This window comes from Rhagoletis pomonella, unplaced genomic scaffold (genome assembly GCF_013731165.1).
Source record: "Rhagoletis pomonella isolate Grant_MI unplaced genomic scaffold, Rhpom_1.0 Rhpom_scaffold_00008, whole genome shotgun sequence".
NCBI classification, from domain to species: Eukaryota; Metazoa; Arthropoda; class Insecta; order Diptera; family Tephritidae; genus Rhagoletis; species Rhagoletis pomonella.
The window spans coordinates 33366886-33387075 of record NW_023458562.1 but is presented as its reverse complement, the minus strand read 5'-3'; the positions used below and the strand labels follow the sequence as shown (position 1 = coordinate 33387075).

Below are 20190 nucleotides of genomic sequence, written 5' to 3'. Positions count from 1 at the left end.
CCACTCTGAAAAAAAAACTTATTCTTCAATACAGAATTCTAGTAACAGTCATCTATTTAATAATATGCTCAGACAGTAAGGTAAATTGAGCGATTCGGAAATTGTATAAATTTTGCATTTAATTATGCTTTATTCACTCTATTCTATATTTTCATACCTATACTACTCATGGCGTCGGGCAAAAAATTTTTTTTTTTTTTTAATTTACCGAAAGATTTGACCCGAAAATTACTGTATTTTTTACATTATTCATTTGTTCAACTCAACTAATGATGAAACCGCAAAACATTCGTCAAAAATTTCACAAACATCAAATTTGAGGTTAAATTTTTAATTGAAAAAATTAAGAAAAAAATTTTAACAACAAATCTAAAATCTCAAACGAATGCTGGCAATCAAATCATTTAACAGAAAGCGGGGAGTTGAAACCAAAATCCAACCCACAAAATTAAAATTGTTAGCAAAAATTTAAATTTGCAAAATTTTTAGCCAGAGCTAGTTAAAACCCTTTTAAACAGAATACAAGGATTCAAGACTAAAACCCAAACCACAAAATTAAAATCATTAGGTAACAAAAATTTAAATTTGCTAGATTTGTGGCCAGCGTTAGTTAAGGAGCTCCAAAAATGTTATAAAAGCCTTTCAGGCGTCAATTTCCAAATGAGTAAGCCAAGTCTCTAATGTTTCAGCATCAAAAACGTCAACTCAATTTAAAATTGAATTAACTCAATTTAACTAACCGTTTGAACATTACATAAATCTCACTCACACTTCCCTTCATTTCATATGTATGTATGTAGGTACTCACGTTTTTGGTCTTTAATTTGCATCTTCTCCAAAGTGTTGACTTGTTTATCATTATAGATGATCACCGCCACCGCGCCATGATCGCACACGTGCTTCACCTTCTCCTCAAAAGTGCAACGACCACGCCTCACCAATGCAATCCACTGTCGATGCGGAAATGCTGTGCCATTTGTGCCCAATATGTGCGGCGAACAGGCGGTATCGTCCGTCACATTGCCCACGGCGCTAACGTGTACAAGTATACCTTGCCGATTGGCCACTAGACCCTCACCATAACGCGCCTTCTCCTCCGGAAATGAGACACGTTCCTCCATGCCATACTCATTGCGATAGGTGTAATTGAGAAAGGCATAATTGTAGAAATCTATAAGTATACGATCTTCGGTGGCGAGTATTTGTGTAGCGTTAGTGGTGCGAAAATAACGATCGAGATCCTGATTGGCGATGGACATGGCTGCCACAAATGTGGTGGTGGTGGTGGTGGAGGTCAAGCGCAGACCGCCGAGTAGCAGTAGACATGCGAGCAGCAATAATTCTTTGGAACACATTTTCGTTTGAGCTGCTATGGATGATGGCTGCTTTTCGATTGTTATTTGTTATTTTGAGGGGTTCTGCTACTTTACGATTGCTACACACAAACTACGTTGCAGGTTTACACTTTTTCCTTTCTTTGCTATACTATATTTTGCTACGTTTCTAGTATTTTCGCTGCGCTCGCGCTCACTGATAATCTTCGTTTAAACATTTGGTTAAAATCGTTTTTCATGCGCCGACACTTTTTGCTTTTTACGTTGACGCAATTTACATTTTACGTTCTAAAGTTATGCACCGAATTGTTCGTTCTCGTCGAAACACCGCTCCCCATCAAAGGCCGCAAGCGAACTGTAATGAGAAATTAGAATTATATTTTCATTTGGGCCAAACGCGTATGTATGTACGTGCGCTACTTTGTAATGTTAAATAATTTTTTTTTTTTTTATCATAAAACGATGTTAATTTCAGTCTACTGTTGTGTTGTATAGCATTTTGTTGTTTGTTTTATTTGTTATTTTTTTCGCAGTTCGTGCTGATAAGATTTCAATTTTGCTACACACATTTTTTACCTCATTGTTGGTACTAATTTGATTCGCATGATTTTGCGGCGATTGAGTAAAAAAAAAGAGAAACGAAAGGTTGTTATCAAACGAGAGCGAAGGCGGAGAGTGTTTAAAAGTATAAGAGAAAAAGTTTAAGTATATTAAACAATTTAAATATTTTTATTTCAGAACTTAAAATTAGCATCCCCACCGTTTTACTCTTCAAATGTGTGCATTTGCTTTAAATACTTTCGTCACTGTCTGTACCAACATACCTCCTGTCTCTCAAACGGGGGGGGGGGGGTTCGGCGCAATCGACGGCATTTATTGTGTGTCGTCGTCCGCTCCCAAAAAGTTGAGAAAACAAATAAAATACCTTTCGATTTTCTTTGTTTTCTTCAAAACTAAATGTTACGTGAGTACTGTGCGCCTCTTATTGATTGTGAATTAGTGAATTGTTCATTTAAGTTGTGTTACGTTAGTGTTTTGTGCGATATTTTTATAACTTCAACGTGTTGCTGGAAGTTTTACGATAATAAAAAACATGGCCATATCAAACAATTTTCAAACAAAAAGGTTTAACTACAATGTGGCAACTGTTCACTAACTTTTTGTACAAACGGGCTTTCGTGATTTTTTTGGGTATTTGGAATCGTTAGGCTTTTTCGAAACCCTTCAGTACTTTAAGGGTTTATGGGAAAAGAGTTGCCAGCCTTTATAGCATTAAATTCAAATTATTTAAAAAGGTCAATCAATTGTTAAAATGTGAAATGATTTTAAAAGACCTTTATTTCTTAAGTACCTGAGAGTTGCCATCTATTTAAAAAATTTAATTCAACTTGAATTAAGGCAAGGTTATTGAAATATAGTGCTCACTCGGTAATCCGCACAGCCAGAATCATGGGGCCGTGCGGATTACTGGGATGTCCGGATTAAAGACGGTGAAAAGTATCAACTAAATTTTTGAGGCAATCCATTTCAATTGTTAGTGTTTTGTGAGCTCATTTTAGCTAATTAATTACTCATATTTTGCTAAAATTATACGCCCGTTCTATTTTTACGCCCATCTATTATGACAACTAGCAAAATAATAATCAAATGCTACGAGTGCCACTTGCTGTCGAAATTCGATCGTTTTTGGAGTTTTTTTTTTTTGAAGTACTTAGAAGATTTTTCTCAAACATAGCACTTCGAGTATCTTGCAGCGTACAAAGCTAATAACTGGCAAACTCCAGCTTCGGATCTACAAAATGCCTATGAATTTTCATTTTAGTTATTTAATTAATTTGCATTAGTTTAGCGGTATTCGCATCATCGAACAATAGTTTTTAACCAATTAACCTTTTAAACCTGGCAGGTGTGAATACCCCGATACAGTTATTTTTTTGTACAACTGAAACAGAAACACAACATAACGAAAAAATAAATTAAAATAAATGAGTTCGCCGGGGCCAAACTACATACAGAAGTGAAACTTTCTTTGATTGTTATCTAGATCGTTTCATACTGCAGAATTTTTTATTAAAATTCGCATTCGGCTTTATATTCGGTTTAGTCGCCTCCTTACTATTCTTCTTCGTATTTGTCTACGTTTTAGTCGCTATCTACGTATTCGCCTTAATCTTCACATTCGCTTTCGTATTTTTAGGGAAAATTAGCCATTGGCCAGATATGTCTGGGTTGTGTTTAAAAGGCTCTGTTTTTGAACTTTATTTTAGAGGCTTGCCACGTGTTTCAAAGTGAAATTTACGTTATTTCATCAGCTAATTGAAATATCTATGTATTACAATGGCAGACGAAAAAACTTTAAGAAGATTTTTTTGGAAAATACGAATTTAGGAATTTACTTAACTTATATACAAGTTATAAGAAATATAAAAATATAAATTTGAAACGAAAGAGGTTAAGAAATCTTCAGTTTAAACATTTCGAATATATTTGAGGTGTTTGAAGAAGGTTGCCACTGTTTTAGCAAATTAAAATTAAATTATTTAACAATTTAAATGAATTTTTAAGAGATGTATATCAATGGAAATGGGTTTGAAAAGGCTTTGTTTGTTATTTGTATTTAGCAGGATTGCCACATGTTTAAAAATCAAATAGACAAGTTATACGAAATATTAAAATGTGAATTTCAAACGAAAGAGTTCAGCTTTTAATTTGTGTTTGCAGGAGGCTAGAGGTATGCCCTCATCATGGGCAGAATTTACTTCGGATATGCAGTTGTAAGGAATACCATTATGTCCGGGGATCCATACCCAAGGGGTATTTTGATACCAGCAGGCTAGACGTTGTTCCATGAGATTTTAAAGATTTTACAGCCGCCTGGCTGTCACAGTAAATAGCGATGGGCGGAAGTTATGAGCCACCAAGGGGCCTCCATTACGCCGTTTAGCTCTGCTTGAATAACGCTACAGTAGTAAAGTAAGCGGAAACTTAGATTTAGCGCGAGTTCACCAGAGTGAGTCCAGCAACCTACTTTCGTTAAGCTTAGAACTGCTTTTATACCCACGTATGTATATGTCCCTCGACTCTGCGTCTAATTCTATGGCCCCATTTGTTCCCCTTTGAAATTCTCATGGAGATTTTGTGGTTTCAAGGACCTATGCGTGTGGTCTCTCCACAGCTGCATCGTAATAACCCTGACCGCGTTACAGCAAGCCATAAGTTTGGCGTAGGGATCCACCGGTGGTAGATTTAGAATTTTATCCACAGATTTGGTGGGTTTGTTGGGTAGCGCCCCGTGGACGAGCATAGAAGCCGTAATCTGTGTAAAATTTGATGTAAGTGTTGCGAAAAGTATGTATGTATATTTCCACTGCCACACAATGTAATTAATTAGCTTTACCAAAAGCAAGTCCTGGCACATATTCATTAGTTATTTGGTGTTCATACTACTTAGTAAATAATGGAAATTTAAACCCGAAAATTAATGATATAAAAAAAACAAATTTTAAACTAAGATGTCAAAGCATGCAAGCCTATAGAGAGTGAATGCACGTGTGCGAGTAAAATCGTATGTATGAAAAAAAAAACAAGTTATTGTTCTCTCAAAAAGCTGTTGACGGTTTCAAGGCTCTTGACATACAAACACCCATGCACATAAATAAGTTCTGATATACTTATATTATATAAACAGCAAAATATGATGGAACACATGATAAAACCATTGCATGGGGGTTGCATAAAAATACATTCAATTTTTATTCATCTATAGTTAAAATAAAATAAGCTCTTCGCAGAAAGCAGTATGAAAAAGTGCACTTATGTAAGTTGGCAATGATGCAGAGCAATGTGACAAAAATTTGGCAAAATTAAATTACTTGAGCTTAAAAACTTACATATCTACATATGGATGTAGGTAGGTACATTAGAAGGCCAAAATTATTTTTCCAGCCACCCCGCAGGAATGAAAAATATCGAAAATAAGGAGACTCGTACTTTTATAACTTTCATAAACATGAAATGGCAGTGTAACGTTGGTCCGATGATTGTACCAGAAGATGAGAAAGACGCATAAAAAAGTACATATATCAAATATACGAAAGTTTGTAGCACTTTTTTTTTATTCCACAAAGTTTCAAACTTGTATTCACTTGGTTTGGGTTAAATAATGAACTATATGTTCATAAAAAAATAACTAAAACTATATAACAAAAAAATAAAAATGTGAAAACTTGTCAATATGTGGTGCGGCTATAATTTTTTCCACCACTTTTTCCAAAACTGGAAAGCACCGTCGCGCAGTGGTTCAAAACTGGAATTTAGTGTTCATAATTCAAAGTAGCCGTTTTGAAGAAAATCGATTTTCCTGTTTCAGTTGATAATTGTTACATAAAAAAACTTGAAAAAAATTGTACGGTTTACCAAAACAAAAAAAAAAAATCACAAGAAAAATTTTATGTTATAAAAAAAAATCACCAAAATTAATTTTTTACTTAAGTTTTCAGAAAAATTTTGTGTATGCAGTTTTATAGATTATTTAATGTTAATACAATAACTTGCAAGTTTCAAGTGGCTAAGAATTCGCCTTGATTTTTAATAATTTTTTTCGCTAACTTTTCGAGCACATCTGCATGTTGTGTAGTTTATATTCTTAATTTATTTATAATTAAAAATCAACGCGAACGCTTAGCCACTTGTAACTTGCACTTTATTATACTAAAATTTGTTGATCTATACAACTGCTTACCAAAAATGTTTCTAAGAAAAAGATTTTAGTTTTGCTGATTTTTTTAAGTTTAATTTTTTTTTTTGTTTTGCGAGAATCCTACAATTGTTTTCAACTAGTTTTTATTAGGTACCATTATGTTTTTTTATATTATGTAACAATTTTCATCAAAATTGCTACTTCTTAAGTTAATTTTCCTGTGTGTTTTTGAACCACCCTAAGGTATAAGAATGCATATGTATGTGCATACATTTATGCGATAACAATAAATCTTTATGCACATGAAATGTAATGGAAGAAGAATTAATGCGAGAGCACAATAACGAAAGCAGAGAGTGGAAGAGAAAGCAATTTGACAACAAGAAAAGGAGGAAACCCCAAATTCACATGAAATGTGCACACCTTAACTGCATTGGATCCTCTTAACTTGGCCGTAAGTGTGCAGATATTAATTCTGGTATATGCCTGAGTGCACAGCCATCTACATACATATATATGTATGTATGTGTACAAATTAGGGTGGTCCAAAAATGCATGTGAAAAAGTAAAGTCGGAATTTTAATGCTCTCACCGCCTAGAATTATTCTATATCGAAATTGTATACCCCAATTTTTTTATTTTGAATAATAATAATAATAATAATAGATCGCGCAAAGCGCTCAAAGTTTTCCATGTAGGGGAAAAAGAACTTTTTGTAGAAATGGTATGGAATTCTTGAAATCAATATTTTTCGGTCGGAAAAGTCTGTTTTTCTTCAGGAGACTCCCACTAATAATACCCAATTCTTTACTTAACCATTTTTTCATAGCAACTATATATTATAGGTTCGCCAAAAACGCAGAAAAGGCAATGGGGGACCAATAAAAAATCTTTAGTATTAAAAAATGGTCAAATAAACAATTGGAACTGGAAGTCTCCTGAAGAGAGCCAGAGCTTTCCGATCGAAAAATATGGATTTTCACGAATCCTATGCCATTATGCCATTTCCACGAAAAGTGCTTTTTCCCATATAAAATACATAAAAAACTTTGATTGCTTCCCGCGACCTCTAAATAGTTTTTGATTTCAAAATAATAAAATATGGGTATATTTTTTCGACACATGTATGTATGTAAAACAATCGTAGATGGTGAGAGTATTAAAATTCCGATTTTACTTTCTTTTTGACCACCCTAATGTGCATGTATAACACACATCAATTTTATTGCCTGCAAAGCAGCAGTGAAACCAGTGCGTCATAAGAACTGCCCCCATAACGCCTTACCTGAATGACATCCTACTTACTTGCTTGGCTCGTGTGTTGGCAAGGAAGGTGTGAAATATTAATTTAAAATTTGAAAAATAAATTTAAGAAGAAGATATGAGAAAACAGCAAACACGTACGTATGCCAGTAAGAATGTTTTACGAGCATCGAAGACCATACAAGAATTCCGAACTACCATTTGGCGCCAAAAGGCTATGGGATTAGCATAAGAAAAGGCTGTGTGGATTAGGCTTGGCAATCTCCCTTGATGGATGCCACAAGCATGAGCAAATATGGGACTATATGAGTATCTCCATACGTAAATGAATACATATAAGCTTGTATACCCATAGTTAAGTAAGGAATACGCCTGCCTGTCTCATTATGTGTGCTAAACATGTGCGTACAGAGTGAATATTTCAATTGTGAAAAGTTTTAGACCACAGCTATTTAGTTAGCACATATTTGTATGTAGACGAACGAGCATAGACATCATCTTAAAGCTACCTTTATGCGACAAAAAGCGTACTGAATTGCACGCGCCTTGAAATAGTTTTACAGAAAAAAATGTATTCTGCTCATATCCGAATGTACCCAATTACCCAAAAACATGGAGGCTTGCCGCCATATGCAAACCAGAATATCTAAATTCACAATACGTACACGCTTATTAAAAAGTAGAATTCTTTTGTGATGTGAACTCAGAAGCCACGCGCACGCAGGCCGCATAGTTTGAATATTACGACGAGAAAAAATTTCTATGTACATACACACATACTTCGCATACTTCGTCAGCTCCATAAAAATAAGTACGGCTTCTAGTAGATGTATGACAGATGATGATGAAATCGCCACCCAACGAATGCGTAACTAAAGCGAATCTCTCCCTGAAGCACATCATCCTAATAGACCTGAAGATTTTGCGTCTTGCAAACCGATTTTAGATATAAAAACTACTTCAAATAGTCTTCACGATTGTGAAATATTGCTTAGATTAGGTTGAAGCGGCTGCCTACATCGACAGGAAGAGAGAGGCAAAGCTAGGCCAAATACGCCTAGTTTGGTACCATTGAAGAATTCGTATTCCCACCCGTCCGCCCACCTAAAAGTAGAACGACTTGGTTAAGTTAATAAAATGCGAGAATTCCTGAGTGCCTGCTGCGTTTAGTTCCGCCATACAGCCAAAAGTGGTACGGGTGAAATGAGCGTCTTCTATCTAGCACCCGATAGCGCAGGACAGTGACCGAGACAATGTTCCAATCGCTTTCAATTTTTTCTTCGTCGCGACAGCTGCGGCAGTCCCATTCTATTAGCATGACTTTCTATCAAGTAGAGACCGTTCTACACCAATGAGTGAGTCGAAGTTGAGCCAGATTTATCGGGCGCGCGGGTTCCTCCGTCCATAATTTATTTGCCTTCTCTATTAAGTGTAGGTACAAGTGTACGAGATATTTTAACCCATTCTTACCCCTGACAGTAAAGTTTTGGCAGCAGAATTGCACAATTTTATTAACCGTAAAGTGGGACGACACTATGGGACAAGCAAGCCCTCGGTCGAACCGAGTTTTCGTCAAATAGGATGTTAACTCCGCGCAAGTGTGCCCCTGTATTGTTCCTAGGTGAGGTTTCTCTAGCAGCATGGTCTGTCGTCTACTTAAAAGATTAGTAGCTACTGCAAAATACTGCAGGTGTATTTGGGTTACAGTCATAGCACGAGCCCTCGCGACAGATGAGTTTTTCGCCAAGCAGGAGACCGTCGAAATCATGGCTAAAATGGCTTTACCTTGTCTCACCCCCGGTTGAAAACAAAGTATCCACGGCACAAGAAACCAGCTTTGGCTGTGCCATCTTGTTTCATCCCTGTTTTCGTTTCATGTACAGAAAAGTGGCATCGCCCTTCACCGCACGAAGTCCCGCCAAGCTCGACTTTCAAGAGCTGCGAAAACACTTTTTCGAGTATCACAGTCTCATTTCGAGAAGACATTGGGGCAGGCCCTATAGATCAAAGCCATCAGACTGCGGCTTTTCCTTTTCGTCTGGAAAAATCATCCACTTATACCATTTGTAAACAAATGATCCGGTTTCGGCTCCGCCTCAGATGTAGAGTGAAGAGGCATGAACACTCCCGTCTCATCCAGGATGTACTCCATCGCGTAACTCCGCAGATTTTTGTAATGGTTATCCAAAACGGGGGACCTTCGCCAAAGGGAGTCCTTCCTCCCCTGCTGTAGCTTTGCGTACTACACAACATTCTTCTAAAACTCAAAAGCGAAGAGATTATAGCTGTCGCCTACGCAGACAATATATGGTATACGGATTGTGCATAAATGTGATAGGCGGAATGCTTGCAAGAGCACTAGGGGAATTAGATTCTTGGGCAGATAGCTGCAAGCTCAACGTTAATTTCCTCGAAGACCCAAATATTTGGAGGCCATTATCACAACGAAATTAAACTCGAAAATGAACAAAGAGCATCGAGTAAAAACAGCCTATGGTTCTCTGTATTCCTGCAAGATAATACTGGGCAAGAAGTGGGGCCTACGACCTGGTCTTATGCTATGAATGTACAAAGCGGTGATTCGCCCATTTATTACATACGGTTCGACGGTTTGATGGAAAGCTGTAGAGATGCACTATATACACACAATGTTAGGCAGCGTACAAAGGTCAGCCTGCATTACGATTAGATATCATTATTAGGCCACCGATTGATATTTTTATTAAGGAATCCTTTACAGAATGTCCTGAGGTTGAGGGAACTTAGACTTTGGATAGAGCGTGGGTACGAGCTTGGACATATATTTTACTCTTTCAAAGAGCTTGCCAGGAACGGGTCAGCTCGGCATGTCTCAGAGGCAGTGGAGGTTATTGTGCCTCCGAGCTATGTATATCAAGAGCCGCATCTCTCAGCTCTGGAAAAAGGTCGGTAATATTACAGAGGTGAAAATACCTACAATCCTTTAGGGTCTGCAGGAGTCTGTGGCCCACCGACTGCGCAAAACGGACTGTATATCTCATTAAACTGAAGAGGGGGGATCTATCTCGACTAACTGTCATTTACACAGTGTCATTCAGGTCACTCACACCAGTGGATTTTAGTCGACTTTTAAGGAAAGCAATCAGTAAGCAGAATATCTTCTCAGCCCTGTATAAGGACTAGCGCCAGTGTCATTTACTATTTCTTGTAATGACAACGAACATAACTTTCTAGGCAGAAATATAGGCATAAATATGCACAAACGCGTTTTTAATAATTTTTAAATGCACAATAACAAATATGAATATTGAAAATAAGCAATAAAAGAAGAGATAAAATACTATGCAATGCCGGTAGTGATGCACTGAACATTAAATTAATACCTGATTCCCTAGTCTATACAAATGAGACGAGGAAAGATAGGGAGATACACATAACAAAAAAGGGAAAAAATAAACTAACGAAACGCATAAATAAGTAGACAAACGCATAAAAATATTCATTTGTACGTATGAACAATCGAAACGTGAATGTAAATTATGAAAAAAAAACGTGATTTAAATGCTAAGTAAATAGATACTAACACCTTGTATGGGAAATGATCACTGAACGCTGATCACTTGAAGCGACTGGCAGTGTGAGGCGTACATACATAAGTATGTGCATACGTACAAATAACAAAACAAAACGCAAAGCCGCAGAGATTTGAAACTTAGATTATGTAGTTATGCAGCTGAATATACATTAGGTTGGTTCAAAATAAGTAAAGTCGGCATTTTAATGCTCTCACCCCTAGGATCGATCTATATCGAAAAAAATATACAGCTATTTTTTTATTGTGAAATCAAAAAATATTTATAAGTCGCTCAAAGTGTTCAAAGTTTTCCATGTATTTTATGTGGGGGAAAACAGTCTTTCGTAGAAATTCTATAGAATTTTCAACAATAAATATTTTTCGATCGGAAAACCCTGGTTATCTTCAGGAGACTTCCCATAATATTACCCAATTAATTATTTGACCATTTTTTAATACTAAAGATTTTTTTATTTATCCCCCCATTGAATTTTTTGGGGGTTTTGACCTATAAAATATAGCTACTATGAAAAAATGGTTAAATAAAAAATTGGTTATTATTATAGGGAATCTCCAGAAGAGAAGCAGAGTTTTCCGATCGGAAAATATTGATTTTCAAGAATTTAATACGATTTCTACGAAAAGTTTTTTTTTCAAATACAAGGAAAACTTTGAGCGCTTTGAGCGACCTCTAAATATATATTTTTTTGGTATAGAACAATCCTAGGTGGCGAGAGCATAACAATTCCGACTTTACTTTTTCCCCATGCATTTTTGGACCACCCTAGTATCCATACATATATGTAGATATTTATGTTGTTAGGCATTTGTATGTTAAAGCCGCAATGCAGCCGTCTAATAAATTTATGATAGCAAATATACATTTGTTATTTAATTTATCGAAAAAGGATAATCAAGTGACGTTCGACAGTGGCGACAGTTTAATTCATTAGTTTGAGGGTCGACTTTTCTGTTTGACTTATTTTTTTTTTTTTGGGCGAGGTATTAATGAAAGCAGCTAAGTAGCTTGTTTGCCCAAAACAAAAAAAAAAAAACGATTCCTAATTGGGCCACAGCTGTGAAAAAAGCACAAATTTAATGAGTCCTAATATTCTTGGCATACTTTTACGTATAGCTGAAATTTTAGCAACTAAAACAAGCTGAAATGGGCACGTCGAAAACACTTTTGCTCTAATCGATTTTTCAGTATCTCCATAATTGCTGAATTTTGCGTAGAATATTGAATTCAATAGTGACTAACGGTTTCATAACGAAGAAAAAAATTTTAAATCCTCCCAGCTGCCTGTATTTCCTACAGAGATTATATCATCCCTGTAAAATCTGAGAGTAAGCAATTCACTAACCTCGTTTATTGGAAGATTTCTAATCGGACGGTAAATAAGCGCAGAATTAGGTGAAAAAGTAGTTCAAATGTTCCCAGTCAGTGGTATGTCCCAGCGGAGAGTAGTCCTGTGGAACGTAGCAGAATTTGATATTCGAATTTGATGATTTTATTTGAGATATTTGCGGCCAAATAATAACTTACTCAATCCAGAGAGGTGTTTTTAACCAGAGTTGTCAATTGATCTGAGTGAGGAAGTGGCGCTGAATTACAAATCCTTGTATTTATTTAAATAATTTTTTGTTTCTACCTGTTGAGGGTATCAGAAGCTGAAGGCGAATGTAACAAATTAAGAAATGAATGAAAGCAAAAAAAAAAAAACATTTTATTAAAAACGTTTTAAATTACTTAAATTCTTGTCTCCCCATAAAATAATGAAATTACGCGCGTATTGCGTATTTTTAATTGCAGCAAATTGCATACTTTGCCTTGCTACGACATTTGACATTGAAAATAATGTAAGAGCACCAACAAAAAATAAGCGTTGAAAATGGCAAAACGGCCTACTTGTTGTGTTTTCAAAAGTGGACATATGCACACATACATATACACGTATATACATAATTATACATACATATGAATAAAGCAGCCTTGTCGCATTGAGCGCATGCATTTTTAATGCGCCTATCGTCCAGCCTCGACCAAAACAAGAAGAAGCAACAGAATGAGAAGGAGAGGTAGGTGAAATCACAAGAGTAAAGCCGCAACTACAACCAAGAAAAAAATATATATAAAGCAGTAAACAAAATTAAAAAAAAATTAAATACAACCAACCACTCCGAAGTGAATGCATTGCTGTGGGCGAAATAGAGCCGAAGGCAATCAGCCGATTGTCGCCTGCTGAGCAATTTTAAGCTGCATCATAATTTCAGTGAGTTACTATGCAGCTTGAATGCAACACAGATATGTATGCATATATTTTTACAAATAAAAAAGTCATTTCAACTTAAATAACAATAATAAAAAAGGATGAGCATTGTATGCTGCATGCAGTCATCATAAATTTATAGCCCACACTCTTTGTTGTTGGAGTTGACGCTGTTGGCGCACGTTTATTTACCAACTTTAGAAATAATAAAAGGAAGTGAAAATCCACATAAAGGGAATACAACGGCAAATGAAATGATTACATTTTATATTCGCTTTGTAATCGCAGTGAGCTGTCAACATTTTGGTTTATCAGCAATAAAGCTTTTTGTGCAGGAATACATGCATACATGTACTATATTAGGGTGGTCCAAAAATACACAGGAAAATCAACGTTTTGGAATTCCCCTGTTCCCCCTCCCCCTCCACAATCATAGAGAACTTGAAAAGAAGCACCGTATTTTTATTCTGAAATCGGTTAATATCTGATGATGCCGCCGAGGGGTACCGCACACTGGGATGAGCAGCAATTGCTTAAAATTGCTTAAAATTTTTTCTGATATTCTCTGAAATTGCTGTTAATACTTATATGACAATTCTTTTAATACCAGTTGTTGTTAAATTCAAGACAATTTTTTACAGAAATTTTTCTAGCTGAACAAGCTTACTATATTTGCAACTCATTTTAATGCTGAGTTTCTTAAACCCTCAACATTGGATGGTCTTTTATGGAAAATAATATGTCTACGAATACATTTTGCTTCAAATTTACAGTATATCGAAAATGCAATTTTTTATCGATTTTTTTTATGAAAACCCATAAAATTATTGCAAATTTTCTACTGCAACAATTTTAGAGGTATAGGCCAATTTCGGGTTTTGACATCTGAAAAAGTACTCCCCACCCCTTTCCAAATTATTGTGACACAAAAATAAATATGAAAAACTTATTTCAGCGACACTAAGTTGCATTTAATTGTCTCAAGCAGATTTTTGGCGCGCTAGAAGTGATTCTCATTCCACTGTGCGCCGGGGCGTTGAAATTTCCAAGTCATTTTACATGGGGAATACCTTTTATCGTACAACTGTTAAAAGTTGTTAAAGGATTAATTTTTGATCGAATACGAATAGTTCCCTTCAGAAATCTTTAACAACAAAATAAACAAAATAAAAATAAAGAATGCATATTTAACTTTAAAATTTTACTAACTGCTTCTTCATAACGAATAGTATTACCTTTATATACAAAAATATATTATTTTATTTGCGCATAACCGATTCACGCACCAATAGCTAAATTTTTAATTTTTTTTGTTGAAATTTTTTAAGGGAAATATTTTCATTCCATCAAAAAATATTTGTTGTTAGCGAGTTAATAGCGAAAAAATGTATTTTCAATGTAACTTCAAAGCTCTGGCGAACAGTGGGACATTATCTACTGATTTTGTTTAAACGGCTGTAAGAGTAAATTTTTTACAAAGCTGAATATTTCTTTTTAATTTTTGGAACGAATTAAATAAAAAATTTTAGGCCTGAATTTAAACAAACTTGTATTTTTTTGAGCATATGATTAAAGTCGAAAACTGTTTTTTGGGCATAATTTTTTTGTTTTTTTCCACATATTTTTTAGTTATTGGAACGTGTTTTAGAAACTTGTTTTTTTAAAAGCATATGATGAAAGTCGAAAAATGTTTGTTTGGCTTTTTTTTTTGTTCATGTTTTGACCATTTTGAATTTCGTGATTCTTTCGCCAGAATATTATTCAGTAACCCCCAAAACCCCTTTGCATCCACAAAAATACAAGATTTGGATAGCAGCTGCCATACTGGATCGTCCATTTTGGACTTCACGATTTTATCAGAATCGTATTAAACGACCTCAAAAACGTACTGCCTTTTAACTCTAACCAATAAAATATTTCTTATAGTTTGATGCTTTTTTAATTTTAAATTTTTTCTTCTATTTAGAACCTAGACACTCTTTTCTAAAATTCTGAAAATGTCCCACTGTATGGCAACACCATTAACACATTCAAAACAAAACTTAAATCCGGGTTTCCTTATTTTCGATATTTTTCAGTTCTGGGCTGGAAGCAAAATTTGGACCACCCTAATGTATATATGCATACATGTATCTACATAAACACATCCATATGTATATGAAGCCTTGGGTGCATATATGTACGTTCGCCAATACCACATCCGGAGCCTGTCGTTTCGTGCCTTCTCCTCCATCGCTCTCTGCTCAGCACTTTACGACTACTTTACGCTATTCGGCACGTAGAATTACTGCCACAAGGCATTAAAATTGAAAAACTGCACTTTGCTTAAAATGAAATGCTTACTTAATACATAGCAACATTGCATTGCGTTGATTGTGCGGTGGTTGGCTCTTAGGTACATGCATACATACATGAGCGGACACATGAGTGAACTAAGTGAGAGCTAACGTGGCACACCGCACATTATTCGGTGAGTAAGTCAGTTTAAGGTTTGTTGCTTTTTTTCCTTGTGGCAGCTGCTGTTAGCCACTATGGCACGCCCGATTATAGCACGGTCGTCGCCATCGCCGCCGCCGCCGCCGCCACCAGCACTAGCACCACTCTGCATGCATTTGACTTATTCACCTTGTTGACTGCTTGACTCACAGCCTAGCTACATAGCTGATGGAATGACTGACTGACTGACTGACCGCCGCTTCAAGCTGCTTAGTTGTTCGCTGGCGGCTGTCGGCATATCACCGCTTATTCCTCTAGCCATCAGCCACACTTTGCTGTCCACCAGTCGGACGTATTACCATTTGGTTAATGGTGTTGTTTTTGCTTTTTAGTATCCGCTTTAGAATCGACACAGCTTTAGTATCATCTGATCCGGTATTATTGTGTTTATTTTTAACATACATACATACGTCGAGTCATCGTCAGCCACATAGCCGTAAATTGTAGGTGGGTGAGTCTTCTGGTCGGTCGCAAGCCAGAGAGTTCATTGCATGCGAAGGAGTGTCTGGATATACATACATACACACAGAAAGCCATGTATACAAATCTAGTGCGTTGTGTTAATGGTATAATGACCCTGATTGCTAACAAACAGATCGATGAATCACTACCTGCCTTCTAGGTAAACGAGCGATGGGTTGACCAGCGCTGAAGTAGCTCTTGACTAGTCCATTGTGATATGGTAGCTTTTGGTGCTTTCAGTTGTTTACTTTTGTGTTGCGATGTAATTTTTCGGGGCGATAGACATATTCTTAACTCATTTGAACTAATTTTAAACTAGTCTCTATCACATACGATAAGAGAGAGAGAGAGAAGGAGAAAAAGGGAGATTGACACTTCCGTTGCATACCAAGCGTTATATTTTCTCCTGACGATTTTTCTATTTACTACCACTGCCTAAAAAGCAAATTACCTCTGCCCGAAGAATAGGAACAATATTCTATACCTTGTCTACTGTCTAACGAGGCTGATGAAGCAGCAAGAACCAATTAGCTGGTGGCAGATTATACCCCTTCTATTAGTAAGAGCAACTCCCGTGACTGACTAGTTCATATGTCCAGTAGGAGCTGATCCAGAGGCTAACAGTTATTTTATTGGCATTTCATAGCACATTGCCATACTAAAACACCAGCTGTTCGTAGGACGAAAACATATAGAAGACGAACTATTTAGTTGAGCTGCAGAACAGACCTAAGTAGTAGTTTTCTCTGCAGGGTATTATTACCTATTCCATTTGGGATCGTGCAAACGATTTTAGCTGCTATTTGAGTTCATTGCAATTCATTTGCATTGGAATTTAAATCTTTTATATTTTTTAGTATTTGTATCGACACAATACATGTATCCCATTGCAGCTAATTGACTCGCAAATAAAATCCTGTTAGCTAATTTCGATTAGTGCTTAAGCGTCATAAATATATACATACATACGTACGCAAAAATGCAGCCAAGTTGAGTTAATTTTTTTTTTTTTTTTAACATTCATTTGAATTTCTAAATCCGTCGTATTTAAGCTGCAAGCCAAAAGTATACAACATGGATAAGTAACAGACGCAATGTGTAATCGGCCAAATGTGCCAGTATGAGGGACATGTTGAATGTTGTTAGGTGCGCCGACTATTCATTTGGAGATTTTTGGCGATCAAAATGAGCGATAAGTACAGAATGTTGGAATCCGGCTGTTGTTTAGACGACTCTCTGGCTATTCGTAAGCAGTTCATTTATAAAAAAAAAGTGGTTTTATTGAAGTTTTCCATATAAATCTCGATCACGACATATAGTCATTGGAATAATAAAAGGTGTACGACATTTTGACCAATTTTGGTTATTTTTCTTTTGTTTATTCAAACAAAACATATTTACAGTGATAAACAAAAGTATTGGCACAGTGAATTTTTCGCAATACTTATATGCAAAGCTTTTTACTTGTATTTATTTGCGATATTTTTTTATAAAATAATGGGACATTCTCCACCATAAAAAAATCAAATCTCCAAATACCCAAAATCTCAAATCTGCAAAACTCAGGAAAATAAATTTACATACTAATTTGCAACTTTTCATTCAGATTTTTTAGAAAAATTTTAAGAATGCAGTTTTATTCGCGCTGATTTTTGGCAGGTTCCTCCCTACAAAGTATGTGCGACAATTATTTTTTGTATAGAGAAAATGAGCAACACCTTCCACAATTGCCAAAAATCAACGCGTTTGCTAGAAACTTCAAACTTTAACTTTCTTATACTAGATTCAAATGGGCTATAAAACAGCAATCTTAGAATTTTTTTAAAAAATCGGAATAAATAGTTGCAAATTAGTATGCAAATTTATTGAATTTTCCTGAGTTTTGCGCAAAGTTTGGAGATTTGCTTTTTATGTTTTATGGTGAAGTATGAACCATATTTTTATAAAAACTTATCGCAAATAAATAAGAATAAAAAACTTAGCATGTATTGCGAAAAATTCACTATGCCATTATTTTTGTCGGCCAAAAGTCGGTCTTGTCCGCGTTAACACTCAGCCCCACTTTCGTAGCCCAATTTCTGATGAACTTCAACGTCTAGTTCGCCAGATAGCTGAGGGTCGTCAGACTACAATACATTTGTACATATACATGCCGCTGATGATGACTGAAACGTCCTTAATGCTTAAGCTATTAGCATACCTACTTCAAAAGAGTTCACAAAATGAAATTCCTGGCTAATAAGAACAAACTAAACGGCCACAGAACTGCTGTATAATTTAAAGGATAATTTAAAGTACCACGGGTAGAGAACTAAACTCTAGTACAAGTTTCAAATAACAGTGCCTGGTATATCACTTTCAGTTTAAAATACCCGTACTTAAATATACAGCCAAAGAGCGAATATAATGAAGTTCTGCAGCAGTGAAGTAAAGGCGTGAGAAAATCGATACACAAGCAAAAAGATACATACATACAAACATAAGCAAATGCGAGTACGTGGGCAGAGTAAATATGAAGCACACATTTAGGCGCGTGAGCGCTGTGTTGGCAACTTTTTTTGAATTTCACCTCCCCACGGGACAACATTAAAAGTAATTAAATGAAACTTTTGTTGCCAATTTGATAACGGGTGAAAAACTCACGCGCTGCCATATGTAAGTATATACATTTGTCAATATGTATTACTCGCTTACAGACATATAGTGCTTATCATAACTATATGACACTCACATATTGACAAGTTTTGACTATGTCGAGCCCTAAACGCCAAAAAAGTGATCTAGGAACTGCATGCATTTCTGCATTAAAATTAATTTAAAAACAAAATTTCGCTTACATCTTTTTGGCAGTTATAGCTCGATGTACTTATTTTATTATTTTTTAATATAATATATATCCCTATAAATCCAAGTTTCAATGCTTGCGCAGTATTAAAAAAAAATAAATAAATCAAGAAACTTTTGTAAAAATTTCGATATTTTTAATAGATGTCTAAATCATATTTTGAGTATGCAGTTTTTTAGCCCAAATAATTATAGTGCAATAAAATGCAAATTTAACGTGGCTGGGACTTACCGTTGAGTTTTGGCTCATTTTCTATATACATACAGTGACTCAAACAAATGACCACGTGGTGATGTTTTTTAAATATTCGTAATGTTTTTCGGGCTAAATTTTTTTGTTATTTTTCTATAAAAATACCGTCCAAGCTTTAGCCAAACTCAAACTTTATACAAAATCTGTGAAAATTCAAAAAATTTTCATTAAAATTTCAACTTTTTATTCTGAATCTTTACAACATTTTTAGGTATGCAGTTTTATAGCCCAAGCAATTTTAGTCGAATGAAGTGCAAGTTTCATTTTTTGATTTTTGAGAAAAAAGCCATTGAAAAAAAAAAATACAAAAATCAAGGGTAAGTCCTAGCTACTTCAAACATGCTACAAAACTGCATACTACAAATCTTTCAAGAAGTCTCGAAAGCTCGAAATTTTTATGATTGTTTATTGACTATTGGATTTATACGTTTTTGTTAAAGAATAAAAAAAAAAAAATTATATAAAAAATAACAAAATAAATAGTCAAACTTGTCAATATGTGCGTGTCTTATAATTATGATAAGCACTATGTGTACGTTCGTAAGTGTATATGTATGCTTGTATCTGAACATAATGAATTGCCTGGCGGATTCCAGCGTAAATGGACGGGCAAGTTGAAAGTTTCAAGAAACAACGAAATTAGCAGCGCCACAAATTTCTAACTAAGTATTTGTATAAGCAAATCTCACGAGTTGCTTTTTTAGTGTCACTTCCTTCTCTCGCCTGTAAAAAAAAGTGGTAAAGTATTATTTCAATCAATGGAGTTCCAGAAACAATTCAAAATAAAAAAATTAATTAAGTATTTGAACAATTTTACCCTTTATTTACTATTTACTAATTTGTTCATTGTCACTCTAAAAGATCATAACTGTTGTTTTGTAATAAGTTTGGGAAGTTTTCAAATAGAATTTTTACATTGGAGGCAATGGAAGTTGGCATCAAGCACAACATATCTATGAAGTTTGAAGAGTGTTCCACCAAATAAAAAATAATAATTTAAGATATTTCAAAATGTT

General features: G+C 35.3%; 1 protein-coding gene across 2 annotated transcripts in view; it reads right to left on the bottom strand.

Moving 5' to 3' along the window:
* The window catches only part of LOC118744651 (protein goliath), a 110901-nt gene that overhangs the window by 19603 nt on the left and 71108 nt on the right, over positions 1–20190 (bottom strand). For both annotated transcript variants that reach the window (XM_036477807.1, XM_036477808.1), the window contains exon 4: positions 809–1689. In XM_036477807.1, the coding sequence (XP_036333700.1) occupies positions 809–1355 (547 nt within the window). In that variant the 5' untranslated portion in view covers positions 1356–1689. The remainder of the gene's footprint in view (positions 1–808; positions 1690–20190) is intronic.